At 29.9% G+C, this 22,467-nt stretch overlaps 3 protein-coding genes across 3 annotated transcripts in view; 2 read left to right on the forward strand and 1 right to left on the reverse strand.

The window, feature by feature from the left end:
* Hwt (SH2 domain-containing adapter heavyweight) overlaps nucleotides 1-22,467 on the reverse strand; it is a 127,089-nt gene that overhangs the window by 91,550 nt on the left and 13,072 nt on the right. The window lies entirely within an intron of this gene.
* Nucleotides 7,819-10,500, forward strand: LOC140665365 (chymotrypsin-2-like). The gene is made up of 7 exons (XM_072891406.1): nucleotides 7,819-7,905; nucleotides 8,006-8,076; nucleotides 8,339-8,433; nucleotides 8,521-8,662; nucleotides 8,789-8,902; nucleotides 9,291-9,443; nucleotides 10,173-10,500. The coding sequence occupies exons 1-7, from the start codon at nucleotides 7,857-7,859 to the stop codon at nucleotides 10,314-10,316; spliced, it is 768 nt and encodes a 255-aa protein (XP_072747507.1). The 5' UTR covers nucleotides 7,819-7,856; the 3' UTR covers nucleotides 10,317-10,500.
* On the forward strand, nucleotides 14,684-19,586 carry LOC140665371 (mite allergen Der p 3-like). The gene is made up of 7 exons (XM_072891420.1): nucleotides 14,684-14,892; nucleotides 15,422-15,492; nucleotides 16,186-16,277; nucleotides 16,406-16,547; nucleotides 16,634-16,747; nucleotides 16,871-17,023; nucleotides 19,100-19,586. Exons 1-7 carry the CDS (start codon nucleotides 14,844-14,846, stop codon nucleotides 19,241-19,243), a joined length of 765 nt encoding a protein of 254 aa, XP_072747521.1. The 5' UTR covers nucleotides 14,684-14,843; the 3' UTR covers nucleotides 19,244-19,586.

Raw genomic sequence — 22,467 nt, forward strand, 5'->3', positions numbered from 1 at the left:
GGTTGAATGCCACATGTAAATACCATAATACCGATAATTACCGGTAATTTTCAACACATTAAATTATTCCATATCGTTTAAGGAATGAAAAGAGATATCACAAAAATGAGCAAATAATATACTGTTCTGTTAAGTGTTTTATAATCAACAAACAATAACGAAGATAAAGTTTGTTTATAGCTGCAGCACACAATTTCTAATGGCTAGAAACTTTAGATAGACTAGATTAAAATAATTAGTTGATTATTGTATATAATACGTACATGTAAACTTAACATGTTAATAATCTTTTACTTCCTATTTCGGACTTTCTCTTTCTTTCTTTGAATATTCAGCTAACTGCGATTTGCGCTCGAATTCCCTTGAAAGGAAGGATCCTTCTACATTTCCTGAGTAGAATTGATTCGACCATGAATGGACCATGGCACAGATGTAAATCGCATTGCCATAATAGCGGATACGGGTTCCCAGCAAAGATCTGATCGGCCAATTAACTTCTCTAGAGGACCCTCGATACAAGTATGCGTCAACTTGAATCGACGCGCAATTATAACGAGTATATAAGCAAGGGAAATATAGTTAAATGTGTGTAGGTATATAAATTTTTCCCATATAAGCATCTATAAAAAAAAAGTATGTCAGGATAAAGAAACAGTTCTCTTTATATATAATATTTTTTACTATAATTTTTACTTTTGCATTTTGATTTACGTTACTTGCTATTATATTAATATAACTGCAAAACATAATAGAGGATAAACTGTATTTATATTGCTTTTACACGTTTCTAAATAAATCTACATAAATTAATATTTTGTATATATTTTTCAAAATTTTTCTTTTGTGTATTTCTAAGGAAATAAAAATTGCGAATAAACTCGCGGTAATTTTCAATAGTGTCCTCTCTAGGAAAGCTTTCGTATCAATTCGCTCTGCGGGTACGTGAATAAGAAGGAAAATTTTATCCAATTTAACGATAAATTAACTTTTAATAAAATATTTCTCTACTCTTATTCCTTATTTTATAAATATATATTATACATTATATATGTTATTTTAATTTGTAAAGAAAATATTTATAAATGCATACTCTTCATTTACCGTTGATAAGAGTACAGCTTGATAAGAATATAATATACTTAGTACACGAGATGTTACAACAGCTTCTGATAAAATCCCACGAGTAGGTAAAGAAGACTTCCATCGATAATACAGAATGGTGCTTGCGAAGCTTGCACAAACTGCGAAAGCTTTTTATGAGTTACCCATAGAGTAGTATAAAAGTCGCATCGTTGTCTCCATCTAGCCGAGTCATCCCTAATTTTAATTGTCATTGATGATAATTTAATATTTACATAATAATAAATTATCATCAATAAAAAAAAATTAAAGCTTCTGTGTGGAAAGTTTATTCATGATACTGTCAAAATCTTCATGTATTACAATCTATGTTTGATAGTTTATACTTTATTGTGTAATAAAATAAATAATTAACACTATAATTATATATATAATTATTATATATAAATAATATATAAATTAAAAATATAAATTTATATATAAAATTGACATTACATGCATTCTGTAAATATTCTGATGAGAGATTGAATAAACGCGAATGTATAATGTAAATTGCATGTAATTTAATGGCAAACAATTCCTCTTAATTCATGTATAAATTAATTCTATTAAAAGACACGCGCGCGCGCGCACACACACACATACACACACACACATAATCGAGTGATCATTAACACTATTAAATTAAAATAAATAAAAATTTGTGTAAAGAGATTTTATATTAATGCCAGAAATTGTTTATGTAAAATATAGAGTCACAGAATCATAAAAAGCACATTTAGTGTCAGATTTCAATAAATCAGTAATAATACATAATTTAATAATTTCCACAATATGCACATGTTGCGTGTAAATTATTTGATATTTGCTGCGCAAACATAAAGAATATTTAACAAGTACGTGATTCGATAGTATCTATCTTCTCACTACTTCTCACTATCTTCCTCTCGTGACTTGTTCGAATATTGAAGGAGTCTCGTGTCACATTCCAGAATATATTTACTCGCATATACTATGTAGAGCGAGATATGCTATTATGTCTAGCCTAGCCCAAAATTATACGATATTCGATATAATAATTTTTTGTTATATCTGTCTTCATCTTTTTATCCATACAAAATCAATATAAAAAATAACCAAGTTTTTTTTATCAATCATGTACGTACATGACTGCACATCTCATAGCGGAAAAAAATGATATTTATACATATATGTATTTAAAAGTAAATTAAAAACTAGTTAATAATAGCATATCATAAAAAGCTTTCATTGAACTTATTGGTCACGCTATTGATGACAGTACATTACAGTACACTGCTTGACAAAATGCATGACTATATGTTGGTTAAATCCAGTTCAAAAACTGTAAGCACAAAAGCGCAAAAATAAAGCATACAGGATTGGACGAGATAAAAAGCAAGGGGACCGCGAGTGAGAAAACCGGAACGGGTCCCATGTAAACCGTCACTAATGTAAAGCACCGATATGCCGGAAACGCATCGCACCGCGTTTACGGCCGCGCGCTATCGCGGTCATAGAATTTTTCATCAAGCTTTTTCCGTCGAAAATATGTGCATAGAGAGGAAAAGAGAGAGAGAGAAAAAAAAAGAAGAAAAAAAATGGACAAAATTCCTCTCTTTCTCGCGGTTCTTCCGACCGCATGTCAAGCTAGGCGAGGAAAACAAACCTCACAGGTTCTTCACCAGATACCCTGTTTATCGAAAAAAAGAAATTCTCGTACCTATCGGCGACGTTCGAAGAAAAACGTTGGTTTCTCTCTTGCTTGAATATCACTTTTCCCTTTTACGCTTGACGAACGATCAATGCCCCCGAGTTACGAGCAAAGAACAGGAAGCGTTTGAGTTCGTCCAAATCCATCTCGCGGCTCCAGAAATGCGAGCTCGTAGTTACATTGCAATTGCAGAAGAAAATCTTTCGATATCAAAAAAAAAAATTAAAGATGGATACTTTTACTGAACATACCTCTATCCTTACACTTTCCATGATAAAAGAAATTTTTTCTCACAATTCTAATGTTTTTTTTATAAATAATATAAATTAATAAATTAATATTTATATTATTTATATTAATAATATGTATAAATAATTCATTACATGCATAAGATTCAATAACTATTAAGTTTACATTGTTGAAAACGTAAACGTGTATACGCTATTTTTGATAGAAGAGATATTATACCGAGAAAATAAAACTTTCTTTTTTTATTACGTTTTATAAGCTTGCTTTTTCTCTCGCAAACTTAAAAGTTTATCTGAGCTTAAAAGTTCAAATAGTAGATCTGCAACGAAACATATTTGATTCCAAAATTGATATATACTACACAGTACGTTTGCTGATATGTATACAGTTTAAATGACAATCGCAAATATACGAATAAAGTACTACAGTCGAGGCATGTATATAGAAAATTGATATAAAGAGATCGTAACTTCTTTCCTCCTCATCGCAGGACGCAGTCACGTTCAGAAATGCATCATATGCGTCTCTGATATCGTAAGTAACGGCATATCAGGGGTTCGAGCCACTTTAAGAAATGAAAAAGATTCCGGATGAAATCCGTATAGAATTCGGTAGGATAGAAACGAGTGGTTTTAACGATACTCAATCTCAAGGATTAGATTGCATTGCATCTTAAGGCGGGGGGTAAACGAAATGCTATGGCGAATATCCGGCAGTTCGTTTCCGTCCTTCCGTCACTTATTCGTGAAATATACCGCTTACCTCGCGCCGAGAATTACGAGGCTGTAATATTGAATCCCTCGAGTTAGCAGGCTCCTGAGCATAGCGACTATGATAACATACTTAGGGAGCACACGAATGAATTAACTCGAGCTAAATAATTTTTAGCCCCGGTATTTCATCATAAATTATTTTACGTACGCCCTGTCCTACAACATTATAATTGCACATATATGTACAGTATTCATGGCTTGTATTAGATGATTGATCCACTGCCCGACCCCGTCTGACGCTTCTGCTCTTTGCGCAAGCCGGCTGTGATTATGGCTCTCGCGCCCTGAGGGAATTATCATCCTTTGCGGTCCCATGTCGCGCCCACGTTGTATCATATATGTATATTTTCCTTCAACGAAGCTTGCACTGCTGTACATTGCGTTGTTGGAGAAGTTCCCCGTTAAGGCGAATAAGGACTATATAATATAAGGACTATTAATAGATAAAAAATCCATCACAAATATATTTATGTCGCTGTCGTAAATAAATAAAAATAAAGCCAGAAATAAGAGATTGTAAAATAAATGAGTATTATTGCAAGTTACATTTATTCAGAGAAGAAAATGTACTGAAGGGATAAAAATTTACATTTTTTTATCTAAGTTAAAAATACTAAATGACAATGCATTATAGTTTAAATCAATGTTCAATGTGATAATATTTATCTATTATATAAATGATAATATTTATTTATTATTAAAAGTTTTCGGATGAAAACCTTGCAGCAAGATGTAAAATGCAGCGCGGGTAAGTTACGTAAAGTGATAAAGTACGACTTAACATGTCGCTCACGTTCAAAGTGTTAATTAATCATGACAAGGTGATGAAAGCTTCTCCTAAGAGCGTCTCTCTCTCTCTCTCTCTCTTTCTCTCTCTCTCCCTCTCCCTTTCTTTCTCACACGTCAAGCTTGATAAGTCTATGGATTAAGAAACTTCCATGACGACCAAGATTTATCGATACACGATGAATCGAATAATGGCACACGATCGGCGCAAGGAACGCGATTAGTCTCGCTCTCCCGCACTCGGTCGTTCCAGGTTGAACGAGAATCCATCACGCGGACATATTGGATTTGAGAGAGGATCGAAAGCTCGTTTCCTGTGCAGGCGCATCTATCCATGTGCATCTTCATATTCCACGATATTCTTGACAAGAATATTTCTATCGTGTTATGCAACCGATCCAATAATTTCCATGAAAATTGTTTTCCTTATAAATCGCAAATATTGTTACCACGTCTTAAGGCTTTTTTCTCCCAATTATATCCCCCTTCTATCTTTTTCCTCGGAAAGTAATCGATAATTTTATATGAAGTCACGAATCTTGCGCACACGCGAAATTCGCTTAAAAATGATACACATACAAGGGTACGGTAAGCATATATAAACCTAAAAACCGGATACAGAGAGGGATGAACTTGGACTTATCGCAATAGGTATCCCGACGCAGATTGAATACTGTATGAATAGATATCAATGTAGTAGTGTCTCTTCTCTGGTCTTTCTCCTTTTTCTGAGAGATTCTATCTTCATTTTTCAACAAACTCGAATGTTATACGAATGCTACGTCGAGGTCTAGAGAGCTGCTGAATTTCGAATCTTCTACGAATCTGGTCCGTGTTACATCTACCATGGAAATTCACCAACTTCGGGTAACAAGAACGTTATGGACGTACGTGAAATTCGTATTTCGTCTCAACAGGATATCGAACTGGTACTTGTTGCAAATTCGAGTAAATCCGTACTCGTGTTGCATGCGCGCGAATTTACCCCAGGAATAAGAGTGACATATTTGATATCGACGTAATCGATAAAGGCATTGTGTTATTTCATAGTGATGGTTGAGAGCGAGAGAGAGAAAGAGAATCACGAAAAGCGTAGGCATTTTTTTGCGCGTAGAATTTTCGCGAAATAATAAATTTAAAAGCCTGAACGTGTTGTGCGAGCAAAAATCGATGATGAAGGTGCCGCGACCGGGCGAGCAATTATCGCTAATCCGGAATGCGAAGTGCTGCGGGATAAATGGCGAGATGTAATAAAACGCACCAGCTGTTCTTCCTTTCTCTCTCTTTCTCTCTTTCTCTTTGCCTACCTCTCGTCGCCAGCGCAGAACCTCATGCAAATTCAAATGGCTCGCTCTCTATCGCGACAATATGGCCAACAACCAAACTATCTCACCGATTCTCGATACTTTCTAGACCACAACAAGGTCTCTCTGTTGTACTTCGTTAAAGTATTAAAACGCCAATAAAGACGTGAGTTCAATAATATTGTGCAGTAACTTGCACATCGGTAAAAGATCATTTAATTCTAACAAAAAAAAATCAACTTTAAGGAAACGCGATTATCTCAGTATTCAAATAACATTCTAAATATTTTTCCTCTAATCTTCTCAAAACATTAGAGAACAATATTTAGAATAGCGTCAAATAGTTATCAATCCTAAAATTATCTATTATTTATCGTATAAAATTGTTAAAGTTTTAAATCAAAAACTTTTCGAACAAAGTGAAAGTTATGACGAGAATTATCAGTGATTATTCACCCTTATTTCATACTGTTATTTTTTGGCACGTTCTAACCTAACCATACAGTGGGTCGCTGTCTTTTTGATAAGTTTACTAATATGTAAAAGTGTTCTAAAAAACTGAAAAAATTTATCTATCCTTTTTGACCCTTCTAAATAAAGATTAAAATAATAAATTTAAAAAATGATTTGTAAAAATATCATTTTATGATTAGGTATTCGTTTTCGAGAAATTGACGTTGTTAGAAAAATCACGGACAAAAATAACCCACCAGTACGGAATAATACATAGTACGCATTAATACTAATAATAGTTATTCTTCCGATCACTAAGTATAAGTACAATATTTTCGGCATAGTCCTAAGGGAGCTTATCCAGCTTAAAATACTCTATTATAAATTGCACAATATTGCCAAAGTTCATAATCGTAGCAAACTTCAACGAGATACATTGGTATGTTACTTCCACATTACAAGTTTGCCGTAGCATTACATTCAGCTCGCCCTACTGCTACTGCCTGTCACGCTCAGCCGGTAATCGTGAGATGCGAAGTATACTTCACATAACAGTATTAAACTTTAAAAATTGAAACTTACAAAGTTGTGACAGAGAATGCAAAGAATCACGAAAATATAAAATTATACAGTAAATAATTTTAAGAGAACTTGCAAAGAAAAATTTCTCTTTTTTTCGTACAAAATTTGTTAGTATTATATATTTATATATTTTATTTTAATATATTTATATATTATTATATATTTATAAAGATAACTTTTTGATATATGTATTTTCGTTTACGTATATCTGTTTTTAGATTTGAATACGTAAGATTGTACCACGGTCTTACATATGCAAGACCATGTATTGTACGATGTTGAGTATTTATCAATATTTACTAAAGATAAAAAAATCAATGTTCAGAAAAAATGACAATATAGGTCATGAGCGAGAGAGTAACTCAAACATTTTTCTGCTACTTTAAATAATAATAATTTTTCTATCTAATCTTGTGTAATGTAAAAATATAACTTTACCGATGATATAAATGCATTCCCGACTGACATCGAAAATGTCACTATTGTAAGTCGTTATAATTAAAATCATTGCAAGTCGTCGTGACGGTATAATTTTATTATTAGCATTAGTCAACGACAGCGAGCGACCTATAATATTATCGAGAGTATAAACGCGCAAAGAGCATGATTAAAAACAAAGATGGTACTCGACAAAATGGAAAGATTGGAAAGGACCGGAGAAAATAAAAACATTGACAAAGAGCTCTGAGGAATTTTCGAAGATTCAAATTCGAGGACTCATAATCAGTTAGATCTTGACGTACATCGAGTACCAACGGACTCTATTCGCCAAGAGATTAATTATTAATCTTGATAATAAGAAATTTATCTTATCAATTCGAATTTAATTTTCACTTTTCGGCTCCTGCATTACACATTTGGAAGCAATATTAGCAACGACACAGAAGACGACTAACTATGACGCTAATGCAATTATTTTTAATTTCTTTCTTGGCTATTTCTTATGGTGAGTAACAGACAAATTGATTTCTAACATGTAGTTAGTTAAATTAGTAAATTTATCTCATTTATATAAATATCACGTATACTAATTATTATGAACACAGGTAAATTAATCACATTAAATCCCAAGATTGTGGGAGGAAGAAATGCTAAGCCAGGTGAAATCGCATACCAGGTAAATTACTAGCAATTATAAAAATCAAACCGGAAATCATTATTTAAATATCGTAATATTAATCTTATTTTAAAAGTATCGAAATAAATATGCGCATCATCGATTAGTATCGAATTGATTGACTCTTGAATCAACTTTCTTCAGTCAACAGTGAGCTGGAGAGAAAACTGAATCAACCAGAAGTAAAGATAGATACATGCTGCAATAACACACGAGAAATTTCTGTGTCTCGAATTCTGAAGTACAAAATGTATTATTTCAGGTTTCTCTTCAGACTATCAAAACGGGACATCACTTCTGTGGCGGAGTTGTACTCAATCAAAAGTACGTGTTGACCGCCGCTCATTGTGTGTTTGGGTAAGTATAAGACTGAAAGTTCAAGGAAAACTTCAAGAGTATAAATTTTTCCACAAAGATATATAATCTATGTGATATTCTTTCCAGTAAAAACGTCAAACTTATCTCGGCTACCGTGGGAACGATAGATTTACGAAAACCGCATGCAGTGTATTTAATCGAATCCTCTTATGTACACGAAGAGTACAATCGCAACAACTCATGGATCAATGATATCGCTTTACTTAAGGTAATGTTAGTTAAATTAATATCAATATTGACAATAAATTGTTTTCATATAAATTGAATGAATTAATTAAATTGAGTTTAGAAAATTCAGATTAAATCAAGCGTTTATAAAAAATAACATTTTTAGCTTATATCTCCAATTGAATTTTCCACTTTGGTATCCCCTGTCGAATTACCGAAACAAAATCAAACTGTGAAGACTGATTCAACTGCAATTGTGTCAGGATACGGTAGATTAAGGGTAAGTCTTTCTTCTCTTAAATTGAATTATCAAACATGTCTGATTAAAGCAGTGACAAGATTTTATCAAAGGTTAGACAGTATTTCACTGATTTTCAGTAGAAAGAATCACACTTTGCTCCTCCGTCCTATATGCTTCAATTATAATAATTAAAATTTCACTGAAAAATCAACCGTTATCACTAATTCTTCTCAGTGAGATTTTTGCTAAGTTTAGAATTAAAATTAATGCTATTAGTAATAATATATTGATTAATTTAAGAGTACGAATAATTTAAGCAATTAGATATTTTTCAATTTTCAATTTACCCTTAAAAATTTACGAAAAGTTGTCATCTCAAACGGACTTTAAAACGTTACCTACATATATACTCAATTTGCACTTACAGTATAATGGAAACAGAACTAACGAATTAAACGTCGCTAGCATTAAAATAGCTGATCAAGCCTACTGCAGAGATATGTACGCGAAACATTCGAAAAATATTTTCAACACGCACATCTGCGCAAACGAACCAACTGTGGAACGTGGTTCGTGCAAGGTAAACCATTTACAAAGCGTTGCAGTAACATCGTTGTCATTAGTACTGACCGCACGTGCAATTTAACGCTGTCTGCCTAGATACAGTCGTTAACTACTTAACTCGCACCTCGTTCTTCTCACACGCAAAGCTTCAACTCGCCATCCTATCTAATGACTTTTAAGCACTACATCTCAATATACTTCGTGTACTTTAAGTTGAATAACGTGTTCTAAATGTTTCGCGATAACGAAAATCAGATATATCATTATCGCGGTAGTGTATTGTGGCCTCATCGCGATTGTAATCTTCTGTTTATCAGTATTATATTTATCAATTAATTTATTTTTCGATAATATAAATTCGACACAAGAAATATCTGATGATTATCATATATCGATTGACATACGTCATTGATTATTTCGTATCATTAATGAAGTACATTCAGTTCTCCTCGTCACGTTTTGTAATTTAATTTAATTGGCAGCAAAACCACACGGCAGCTGGGCCGAATAAAGCAAAAGTGCGTTATTATTCATTATCAGTGTAATTAAGTTAATAAATAAAGAACAAAAATAATGTACAATTTAATAACAATAATAATGTACAAGTTAATTTTATATTAACAAAGAAACATATTGAAATAATCTAAAAAAAATCTAAAAATAATATCGCTTGCACATAATTTTTTAAATTAGACTCTTGTAATATTTAGATAACCAAATTAGAGCAATGCATTTTTCATTTTAGGGTGATTCTGGCGGTCCTCTCACCGTTGATGGAAAACTCATCGGTCTCGTCTCGTGGTCACATCATTGCTCTGATATGGTATTTCCTTCCGTTTATACACGAGTCCCATCGTACGTCAATTGGATCAGAGAATACGCCGTGTGAGTTAAAATAATTAATACGCAAGATATAAAAATCAACTTTGGCATTTATCGACAGACGTGCCTCGCAATTGCGTAATGATATTTTAAAATATAAGTGTATAATTCTTCTTAAAATATATTATACAATATTTCCCTAAAGTTTCCTTAAAACCATATTTTATTACCACAGTTGTTAAAAATTAATATCATTAAAACTCGTGTGACTTTATTTATATACGCATATTGATTTTTATTCTCCCAATTTAAAATTCACAAACAATGCAACAAGATTTGAATCAATCGTTCAAATAAATTGTAAATACGTATTATACACTTATTGCACATCCTGCTGTCACTGCGGTCGATATCCTAACAATAAAACGAATGAATATAAAGAAAAGTGGGTCAGTCAAAGCAAACCCATTGAATTATTCTGATAGCAGACGTCAAATGCACGAAATTGTTTCGGAGAAATTAACAAACACTTCTCTCAAAAACGAACGAAATAACCATTTTACATCGGATTTTCTCCCGCATTTCTGTACGACGTTAATTTCTGCATCTCACACACAGGCGTAAAGGCTTTGCAAACAGAGAACTGACGCGTTTGTTGAAATGCTACACTTCGTGTGTAACGTCTCTTTTCGTTTTACGAGTAATATAAATAATCATCAACATACTGAAAGAAGATGTTAATTTTCGCTCACGAATAAGAAAATTGCGTTCATCAACAAGTAACAATTGTGCTTAGAAAGAAAAAAATAAAAGTTTGACTAACACGTTTATATCGCTGAAATATTCGGAGAGGCATCGGATATAAATCAAACAGGAGAGCACTTTACGGTTACAAACATGTTGCGTCTATGCTCTTTGTTTTGACGATACTGTAAAGGCCATATTGAAAACACACAGCATCCGATTCGTGTTATTCGGTGTCACGGATTCGTACTTATATATGCAGAAAAATTGGAGTGCGCAATCATCGATGTAAGTAAAATTATTATAAAAAGCAAGAGAGAGAGAGAGAGAGAGAAAGAGAGAGAGAATATACATTGGTGTGATTATCTTAAATTTCATAAGAGAGATTTCCTAATTTCTCGTATTTTCTTCGATAAACTTTACGTGGCAACTCGCGTTTTCGCTTACTGCTCCCTAGGATACTATATATAACCGTTAAAAATTACATTGCAAGAAGTTTCCACGGGCTTGTTTGCTTGGACTTAAATCAATTTTAATTCCCCTAAGTGCATTTTACAAAACTATATAAATGTTGCATGTGTCAATTTATAATAATTGTTCTACTTATGAGAAAGTTGGCTCTATCGCACAACTCTACTTTCTCTTACTTAATTACATATTCTAGAAGATATAATTCTTATTTTAACATATTTTTTACAAAACAATACAATTTTTTTTGTTAAAAAGTTGCTTAAATATTGACTTTAATATCAAATCTGAATAGAACAAAATAATGTATATCAGAATATTTTAACTATGTCTTCTGTATTCACATATAATCGTACTTTATAATCAGAAAGTATGTAGGAATCTTTCTTGTCAACAAAAAATAGCGCATGTTTAACTATCACTTGTTGGACATTCGTATATTTTTAACTTTTTAATTTATTTCTACCGATCGATCTAGATAGATAGTTTGAGAGGAGTCTGATTAGTTCCACACTGATGTAAATTAACGAATTGAATGTACGATTGCACACATGGATCAGACCATTTCACGACCTGTATGATCGATGAAAAGCTCCGGATGTGGGGTCGTCGGACGCAGGTGAGTCCTGGAACAGCGGTTCTCAATATCTCTTCTTGGTCGGCAGGATCGATCGACCTTTTGCCTCCTACTACACTCCAAGGTATCACGATTACAGAATCTCCAGGTCAAGTCAAGAATCGTGAAACTGTCGAGCGTTTCACGCAAGCGGTTCTTGTAGCTTCCGTTATTTATAGCGATAAATTGAAAATCATATTTCTAGAAACACCCATCTACGTAATATCTTGCATTTTAAAATTCAAAAGATCGCAACACATACTCTTACACAAAAAATCTTTTCACTTATAGCAGCGTAATTATCTGCGTATTCAATAGTTTGATTTTAACCAGCGTAAGCCAGACTGCATTCCATTAGGCAGGGAGAATCGATCGATCCCTACCTTTGGAATCCGGGCATTTCGTTCTCACTGCTATCTGTCAAGATTTCGTGATAAAGAAGGATAGCATTTGCAGAACAGCCGAGCTCAGCGACAACATTGCGAAGCTGTTCAGTGTGGAGTGAAGTATAACAATTTCTGAGAACTTGGTAAATTTTCGTCTTCTTAAAGCTCCAATATTCGGCTCTTTATAAAACTTACTTCAACGTCTCGAAAGTTTCTCTCTTCGATAATCTTTCGACATGAAGAGTGATTACCATACATTAAAGTCTACTTATATCTTTTTTTTTTTATCAAATAATAAATAAAATATTTATCTTCCTCTTTTACAAAAGATAAAATGACACACACATATATATATATATATATATATATATATATATATATATATATATATACACACTTACATAAACGTTTATGTTTTCAGATATCAACAAGTGCAGTTTGCATTATACGATATATGCCGTAATAACGCACAAGAAATTTCTGTATCTCAATTATCATGTTACGTCAGTACACCAAAATTTTCGACAGCCTACTCGATTGATTCGTTTTAGACAGAAAAAAAATTTCGTAGATATGTATTTTCATTTATATCATATAGAGCGTATTGTACACGCGTGCGTACGTGCACTTGTATGTGTCGTAATATAGGACTTGTGCGAAACGAGTTTTCCAATAAATGTCGTTTCTCTCACGGAAAATTCGAAAATTGAATGTCAAACATTAGTTTCGTACAGGCAGTGTGTTAATAAAAAATTTATTAATAAAAAATGACACGTATTTGTAATTGTACGTATTAGTATTATTCATATCCATCATGGAATGTGCATATTTCCACACAATTTAAAGATGACGTAAGTAAACTGAGATGTAAAAGATCCAAATTAGCACTGCATTATTCAAAACTCATCGTTTAAAGGCAGCGTGTTTAAACTGGTAAAAAAAAAATATCTCTACACAGCATTATCAACACAAGGCTTTCGAAGTATCTGGAGCCATGCCAACATCGCCTTGAATGCAGTTTTGCATCTGTCCTGGTATATCGATCGAAAGGTCACTCAACCAGATGCCTTCATAATGCGTTATGACACCACCGGAGATACGCTACATTGACTGACGGCTATTTTATCCTAATTAGATAAAAACAACGCACGACTTTTGTTCATCTTAACGCGGAAATGAAGCCATTGCAAGAGCCATTTTAAAAGCGCTATTTTTCAATGCTCAAAATTTTATTGACGTTTTGAAATAAAAATTTCACGTTCGGGCAAATCACTGTCCATTAGCTATTATTGTTAAATAGTGAGATAACTTTTATATCACAGAAAAAATGCTTATAGCTGCGTGTAAAATTAATTTATAAAGAATGAAATCAGAGCATCCGCTAATCTCGACGTTATATATCTATAATATCTATATTGATATTATTTCTCTTTATGCGCACAATACACAATTCCAATGAATAGTTCTCTTACCGTTTGACATTACCGAAGACTACAAAAGTATTTTATGTTTATATATAAAGGTTATAAAAAAAGAAAAAATATATATATATTTTTTTTCTTTTTCCTTATCTTTACTTCTTATAATATTATATAAATTATTTTTTATTTCCGTACTGAATACAAAAAAATAAATATTGTAAAAATGTGCTTGTTGATCTTTGTGATGCAATTTGATAAAGCAATCATGATAATTAGTAATGATATTTTTCTGTAATTTAAAAGGATCTTAACAATAAGATAAAAATATTAATCAAGATATAGGGATCAATCACAAAGTGTTCAGAGTTTATACAATAAAGACAATATCTGACAGATATAAATATAATTTACAGTAATTTACATATTATACAGAAATCTTACAAAAAATTATTATACCATTTAATATCTTCATATTACAAATTAAATTCTAAAGTCACAAAATCTATATTTAAAATGCATTTTATTTTTTTTATATATGTAATTACAAAATGTTTTCAAAATATAAAGAAAATGTTTCCTTGTTAATTGAAATATAATTTGTTTATTTATAACACATGCAAACAAATCAACAAATTTATTCTATTTCAATTTTTCATTTTTTAGTTTTTAATTCTTTCCAAGATTAGAATGTATGTTTATCTATTACCTGCAACAAAAGATACTGTATCGGGAAACTCCTTTCATATTTGATAACACGTGCTGATCTCTTAATTGTGAATATATTGATAAGCAAAAAGCCAACATAGAAGAAATTGTGTGTAATTCATCGATAATTAAATTATTTATCTAATCTATAATGTTCAAGTATGATTGTTAATCAATGCAGCGTTCCAATTGTTATCAGCTAGACGTATAAAGTTCATTATTAAAATTCAATTACGTGATTATTGTCATTCAAGATGTTCACGGCTTTATTTCTCTTTGTTAGCGTAACATCCATCTCTCAATGTAAGTAAAATATACAACGCTAGAAATATATAATATCTACATAGTAAATTTTACATATATTATAAAATAAAATATATACATGAATTATCTAGTTTTTGATAAAAGTATTTATTTTATAATTTGATAATTTCAATTTTTAAAAAAGCAGAAAGATTTATGATTAAACTAAATTATAAATAAAATTAATAATATTAAATTAAGCACAATTTAAATTAAAGTAAAAAAAATTCCTTATATCACAATATAGTTAATAACAAAAAATCAGAAATATGTATGTATTATTAAATAAAATTAATAGAAATAAAAAACAATAAATGCTAAATAAATAATAATGTTATCTAGATAGTTATAGATTTTTAATAAATAAATTATCGTGTTACCTAGATAGTTATAGATTTTTAATGAATTTTACGCAAGCGTTTTATTATAGCGACATGTATATATTTTCAATTATATTAAAATATACAAAATAAATCGAATTTCTATAGTAAAATCTTTAGCTCAAATAGTTTTAATATTGCATCAACAGCTGCCGTACTGCAGTACGACTCACGAATTATAAATGGAGAAGATGTAGCACCAGGTGAAATACCGTATCAGGTAAGATAATTCTAGTAACTCATGAAACAACATTATTTTGTTATCTAAATAAAATTTCTTTCTTATATTACAGATCTAGTTTCAGCGCTTCAAGTACTGATATAGACTTTATTAACATTTCATATACAGGATGCTTCTTAAGTATGTTGTCATACACAAGGAGATGATTCTGTGGTTTATTTTAAGTAAAAAAAGTTCATATAAACATGTATCATAAGCAGTTTAGTTTCCGAAATACAGGAATTTTTCAGGAAAATGTAAATGTCACATAGATCACTTTAGGATATTTCATTGAAACTTATTGTTAGTGTAAGCTTATAACACATCAGGGTTAATATTTCAAAAATAAAATAACCAGAAAATTAAACGTTAGAAACGAAACAATTATCGAAAAATCAAAGGATATATTATGAAGGTGGTCATTTTCAACAATTCATCTAATTGTTTCAATAAAATATCCTAAAGTCTGTAAAAAACTTCAACACCCTGTATTTAGGAAACTAAACTGTTTACGATACATATTTATATAAATTTTTTTACTTGAAACTAACCAAAGAATCGTCCCCTTAATTGTAAGTACGGCAACGTACTTAAAGACCACTTTGTATGTTTGATTATTTAAATGCACGAAAATTGAAAATTCTGTTAAGATAGATAAAATAAAATTAATTTCTTAAATTCATTTCATTTTAGGTCTCCTTGCAGACACAAAATTTCTTCCATTTTTGTGGCGGATCTATTCTTAGTGAATATTACGTTATTACTGCTGCTCACTGCGTGGCTGAGTATGTAATTAATTTTAACGTAGATTTTGAAATAGAAATATCACGTATAAAATATCACAGCTTATGTATTTAAAGTCAACGCTTTAATGATTTTATATTTCAATTAATATATATTACTATTTTTACAGAAAGAGACTTGCGGACATGATAATCGTCGCCGGCACCGTAAGTTTGATCCGCTCAGGCGTAAAGCGTGCAATTAAACAGATTATTTCTCATAAAGAATACGATCCTTATAATTCATATATTAATGACATTGCATTGCTCAAGGTAAATTAGCCCGTAAATATTATATCAGCTATTTCTTCAAAATTCAATATCATCGTTTCTTATCGTTGATAAGCTTTATTTTCTAGTTACTCGCTCCGCTTAAGCCATCGCGTGACATTGGATTCGTAACTCTTCCTAAACAAGATGAAATCATTCAGCAAGGTACTGCGGCAAGAGTTTCCGGATTCGGAAGAATATCGGTAAGTGCAGCATGACTTTTACTGCGGTTTTTAGATATATACATATATATACTGAAATTAATAACGCAGAGTAATTCTAGCGTATTTAATCTCGTTAATTTTGCCGTCTTACATAAAATACAGGAAAGCAGCTCCGGATCCAATTTCTTACTAAAGGCTACCGTTTACATAACCGATCAAGAATACTGCAAGAATATATACAATAAGATTCTAGAGTATATCTATGATACTCATATCTGTGCCAACGATCCAAACATCAGTAGAGGATCTTGCAAAGTAAGTCGTGTAGAAAACAGTTGAGTTATCATTTAATATAATTAATCTTTAGTAAATATACGTATATAAAAAAAATTAAATATAATTCAAAAAGATAAGTTACACAATTACGAAAAATAACACTAGGTTATAGCCACAAATTTTAAACCAGACAAAGTATTTCTTGTAGATTTTTGACTGCTGATAATGCCGCAAATCAAATTACCAGTATGTTAGATTTCCAAAATAATTGAAGTTGAATTTATTTTAATTTTCTTTTTGTAAAAAACATCAACGTTATTTTGAAATTCTATTTAATTCATATTTTTATTTTGATACCTTTTTAATGATTACTTTTTAATCATGTTATGAAGGCTTTTAAGTAGAGTTACTGAAATAACAACGTCTATAATAATGAAATCATATGTACTTATAATTTATAGTTTGGAATTATCTAGGTTTATATATAAATATACATTTAGTGGAATCTCAAGATAAATTACACTGTATATGTCTCTATCGAGACACATACAGTATAATTTATCTTGAGATTCCACTAAATGTATATTTATATATAGGGTGTCTCGTTTTAATTGCTAACCTTAAATTTCTCAAAACAAATGCATTTTCGAAAAAAAATGTTCTAAACAAAAGTTATGTGATCTAAAAAAAAGAAAGACAAAATCAATTTGGGAAAAAATAGGTTTTTCCAAAATCATCTTCATTTTTTAAAATTGTATAATTTTTTACTTAACATATTATAATATTAAGCAAAACTCTATATTTAAAAACCTTTATAACATGGCTAAAAAGTAGAATATCAAAATTTAAAAAAATACATTTTATAGGGGATGAATAATACATTAATAACTTCTGATCAGAATTTCAAAATAATGTTGACTTTTACAAAAAAAAAAATTAAAATATAACACAAAAGCCACTTTTACATAGTAAATCTCAATTATTTCGGAAACCTGACGTACTCGTAAAAATTGGCATCGTTTTCGGTATTCAAAAATCTATAAGGATCACCTTAGCTAGAGTTTCAAGTAATAAAAAAAAACTAGTGTAGTTAATTAATACGTTTTGCAAAATAAATATATATTGCTTGAGTGCAAAAGTTGGGGCCTGATTTTAATTGATGTCATTATTGATGTTATAGCATTGGCCACATTGTTCGTAATGTTTACATATTATATACCGTTTGAAAAGTAGCATTAAAAGTTGCTTTTAAAATGTGAGAAAAATTATTGAAAATGAATGACGGAAAAGTTTATTTTCAGGATGTTGAAAAACAGTTGAAAAGCACCGCTGTAAAAAACATAAAAAATTGGATCGCAATATAATTTAAAGAAAAATCACGTTTTAATATTTTTTGATGAAAAATCGCATGCGTTCGAACCAGAGAACTAAATGACTTTTAATAAAAATCTCATACAAAAGTGTTTATTTAATCGACCAAATAATTTCCATTATTTTCTACATATAGATACCACAATCATAGAATGCGCGCGCTTATTTGTTAAAAAATTTCAAAACGTGATTTTTTAAGGAATACTCCCTTGCGATCCCACCAAACAAATAATACAAATAATATAACATCACCTTCTGAGGGTGCAAACCATTTTTTATAATTTTTATGGATGGTGTGCGATCTTGATAAACTTCTTTAATGTTTTTTATAGCGATTCCAACTGTTGAGCCTTTTCTAAACTACAAAGCATAATTTGCCGAAAATAAAATTTTCATTCATTTTCAATTTCTTTCACAATTTTTTTCATACCTTAAAAGCAATAAAAAATATATCAATTTTATGTTCAAATGACAGATGAGGGTATCACCTTTCAAATATATTATGTAGACATTACGAAAACAACAATGTGACCAATGCTGCAACATCAATAACGATATCAATTGAAATCGAGCACAAACTTTTGCACTCCTTCAAAACATGATAGGCAAAAAATTAAGAGAAAAATCAACAGTTATGCAAAAGGGTTGTATTACTTTACAAGCGTTAGACGAGACTTTAAAATTTTATGCATGCACAAATCGTTAAAAAAAAGCTAAAAATACTTTAATTTCATTCTTTTGCAGGGAGATTCGGGCGGTCCATTGATTGTTAATGAAACACTTGTTGGGCTTGTATCATGGGCGAACGGTTGCTCTCTTACTGACTATCCAACTGTGCACACTCGTGTATCTTCGTACATCGATTGGATCAAAAAGAATGCCGTGTAAATACAATTGATATTCACAGACCTAGGATCACCAATTTTAAGGATATCAAACGCATTAGATTATATTTGTTTTTTCGTTTTATTACATTGCAATAAGTGTATATCAATAATAAATACTTTATTTTCTACGAGTAAAAAATGTGTTACTCTGGAACATATTTGTCAATCTTGTCATGTCTTGTTAAACTGATAGCTAGCATAACAAAAATTATTATTTGAAGCGTACGAAATGCGTCTGTTATAAGTCTGTCACTATAGTTTATAAGTAAAAAAATTAATATAAGTTAGTGCCTATAGACACATATTTGTAATTGTAATATAAATACATGTTTGTAACTATAGTTGCAGATACTAAACGTTGTTCACAGTTTAAAGATCTATAATATTCCAAATTTATAGTATATTTAGTGTCCATTTTTTTACTTATTATGTTTATTTATTATTTATTTTATCTTATATAATTAGCGCAATTTATAAATAATAAATAATAAATATAGAAACTCCTAAAATTAACGGAAGGACTGCAAAATCTAAAATTATAAAATTTAAATAAGCTGAATATAAATAGATTAGTTTGATCTGTTTTTAAATTGCCAATATTTAACTTGTTTATAAATTACGTATATACATATAAATAAAATGTATAATATTTAATATATGATAATTAAAATATCTAATCTAAATACCCAGTAATTAATTTTTATTAATAAATTTTTATAAGTTCTTTAATTAAAATAATCAGCTGAGATAAAAAATAAGAACGGTAATAAATAGAAATTGGGATTATCTTATCTTTTAACAAAAAATCTTTACGATACTAAATTTAATCAGACGACAAAAAAAGAATTGGAGTTGTAGAATAAATATTATCTCCATTAGGTAATATCACATATTTTTTAATCTATAATCAATAATTATAAACAATCATGATTTTTTATATAAAGTATTTTGTCAGCTCTTGACAATAATTAATTTACCTTAGTAGCAGTGCTAACTCAGCATGACAGTCTAAGTCCTAATTTGTGTTTTTGACTAATTTGGGTTACCTAATGTTAACGTTTTAAATTCTCAAAAAATGTAAAAAAAACATCATTTATTTCATAGTTGTAAATACGTACATAATAAGATTTTTAACATCGTGTATATATTAATATGTACAAAATATGTATATTTTGTAATATATTCGCGCTATTATAATATTGTTGAACATAAATGCGCAAAAAATTTACTGGTGAAATTTATATGCATGAGAAAATGCTTAATTTGATATTATTTTCTATATTTGCATAAGTTAGTTATTAATTAACATTTTATTAGTTTGATAAATATATACATTGTATACACAGTTGTGGAAAATATTTTATCGATAGTTTGTATTACTCACAAATCAACAAAGACGCAGTGATATCATTTTAAACAAAGCGATGGTCGAAAGTGCACAATCTAATATTTTCATCGTCAACAATTTAAACAAATCAATAACAAATGTTTCTGCATGTTTTTTTAAATGGTGTGATATTGATTAATAAATTCGAAAAATCAATCAAAATAGCTGCCGACTTTATTTAGCACTGTCATTATAAATATGAAAAAAATTATATTTAAAATAGATTTTATATGTATAAATTCTAACGTACATGAGAAACATTTTTATGCAAATCTTTACATTTCAAGGTTAAATATTCTAACGTAAAATATGAATTTAGGACTTCAAAATAAGAAAATATTTTCTTTCGGAGCTAAATGTAACTTGGTTTAAGAGATATGAACATCTAAGTATTTGCAATATAAAATTTTGTGAAATTATTATAAAATTATAATAAATGAATGGTATGTTTCAATTATATTATTATATATATAATCGACAGAGCGATACTTACGTATTTCAATGTTCAAAGCTATCACTTTGATCAATATTTATGATTATGTTAAAATTTTCATATTTTTTAGTAATAAAGTAGTTGAAACACACTATTAATTAATTTATTATAACCTTATAATAATTTCATAAAATTTTACATTAAAAATGTTTACGTGTCAATATTTTTTAAAGAAAGCGTAACAAGTGTATCTTTAGAGGATAACTTTTTATTTTAATATCTCAAATTCATTTTAAGTTAAGATATTTAACTCTAATACCCTATAACTTAATTGTATAAATGTTTATTAATTTTATAAAATTTTTATTTGCATTATTTTATTGATTTTATAACATTTTAATTTTATTTTATAAAATTAAAATCATACTTTATTCTCACATTAATAACATAATATTATACAAAAGCACACTTCGCTTACTTGCATAAACTATTGACTTAGTTATTACTATTATTACTAATTGTATGATATAAATTCTTCAATTCTAATAAAAGATAAGATTGCTTAGAGATACTGTCTCTTGAAAATAGAGTAAAACGCAGAAAGGAAATGAGCACGCATCGTATCAAAGTCTCACAAACAAACTTACTAAAGCGCGATATTGAGTATTAATTAACGACGTACAATTACAAAGACAGATCAACTTTGCACAAACTGGCAATCAATGTTCTTTTATCGCGGTAGATCATGCGCGTAGCGTTGTGATACATAGCTTCTACAACTATTTTTCTCGACGACGAGAGCAAGAAAGAAAAGAAGCGATACTACACACGCTCGTTGAACCGTTTCTGACGGTCGCTCGAGAGCGAGGGTATTGTTAAAGTTCAATGTACCTCAATAAATCGTGCAATAATGCGTAGTAAATCATTACGCGTAACGTTTTAATAATTGATAAGCGTATCTGTGTTGAGTTGTGATTACAATGTAATCATTATGACCTGAATTGAGTAGATTCACATTATTTAAAAGTTAAAAAATTGTTAAGATATATAAATAATTAAATTTAATTATTACTATTTTTTAATTAATAAATTAACTTAATTATTAATTTTTAAAATTTCATTAATTATATTAAATTAAATAGATTAAAATAAATAATTATTATTAAAAACATGAAGATTGTGATAAAAAATATATAAAAGATTTACAAAGTTTGTTATGTTGATTTATCTTTCCTTTCTTCCTTTCCCTCTTTTTTCACCCTATTTCTCTTCACACACACAGACAACACGCATATCTATTTAAAATTTAACGATATTTTATTTGTGAGCACAGAATAATTAGCAAAAATCTAAAACATGTACTTTAACATACTACTAAAAAATACACGGTATTTATTCCAACTTA

This window comes from Anoplolepis gracilipes, chromosome 1 (assembly GCF_047496725.1).
Source record: "Anoplolepis gracilipes chromosome 1, ASM4749672v1, whole genome shotgun sequence".
Taxonomy (NCBI): Eukaryota; Metazoa; Arthropoda; class Insecta; order Hymenoptera; family Formicidae; genus Anoplolepis; species Anoplolepis gracilipes.

Coding starts and splice junctions, on each gene's coding strand:
- LOC140665365 (XM_072891406.1), top strand. CDS start 7,857: ATGACGCTAATGCAATTATTTTTAATTTCTTTCTTGGCTATTTCTTAT. Junction 8,077..8,338: donor CAGGTGAAATCGCATACCAG/GTAAATTACTAG, acceptor GTATTATTTCAG/GTTTCTCTTCAGACTATCAA. Junction 8,434..8,520: donor GCCGCTCATTGTGTGTTTGG/GTAAGTATAAGA, acceptor TATTCTTTCCAG/TAAAAACGTCAAACTTATCT.
- LOC140665371 (XM_072891420.1), top strand. CDS start 14,844: ATGTTCACGGCTTTATTTCTCTTTGTTAGCGTAACATCCATCTCTCAA. Junction 14,893..15,421: donor CGTAACATCCATCTCTCAAT/GTAAGTAAAATA, acceptor TTGCATCAACAG/CTGCCGTACTGCAGTACGAC. Junction 16,548..16,633: donor ATGACATTGCATTGCTCAAG/GTAAATTAGCCC, acceptor TTTATTTTCTAG/TTACTCGCTCCGCTTAAGCC.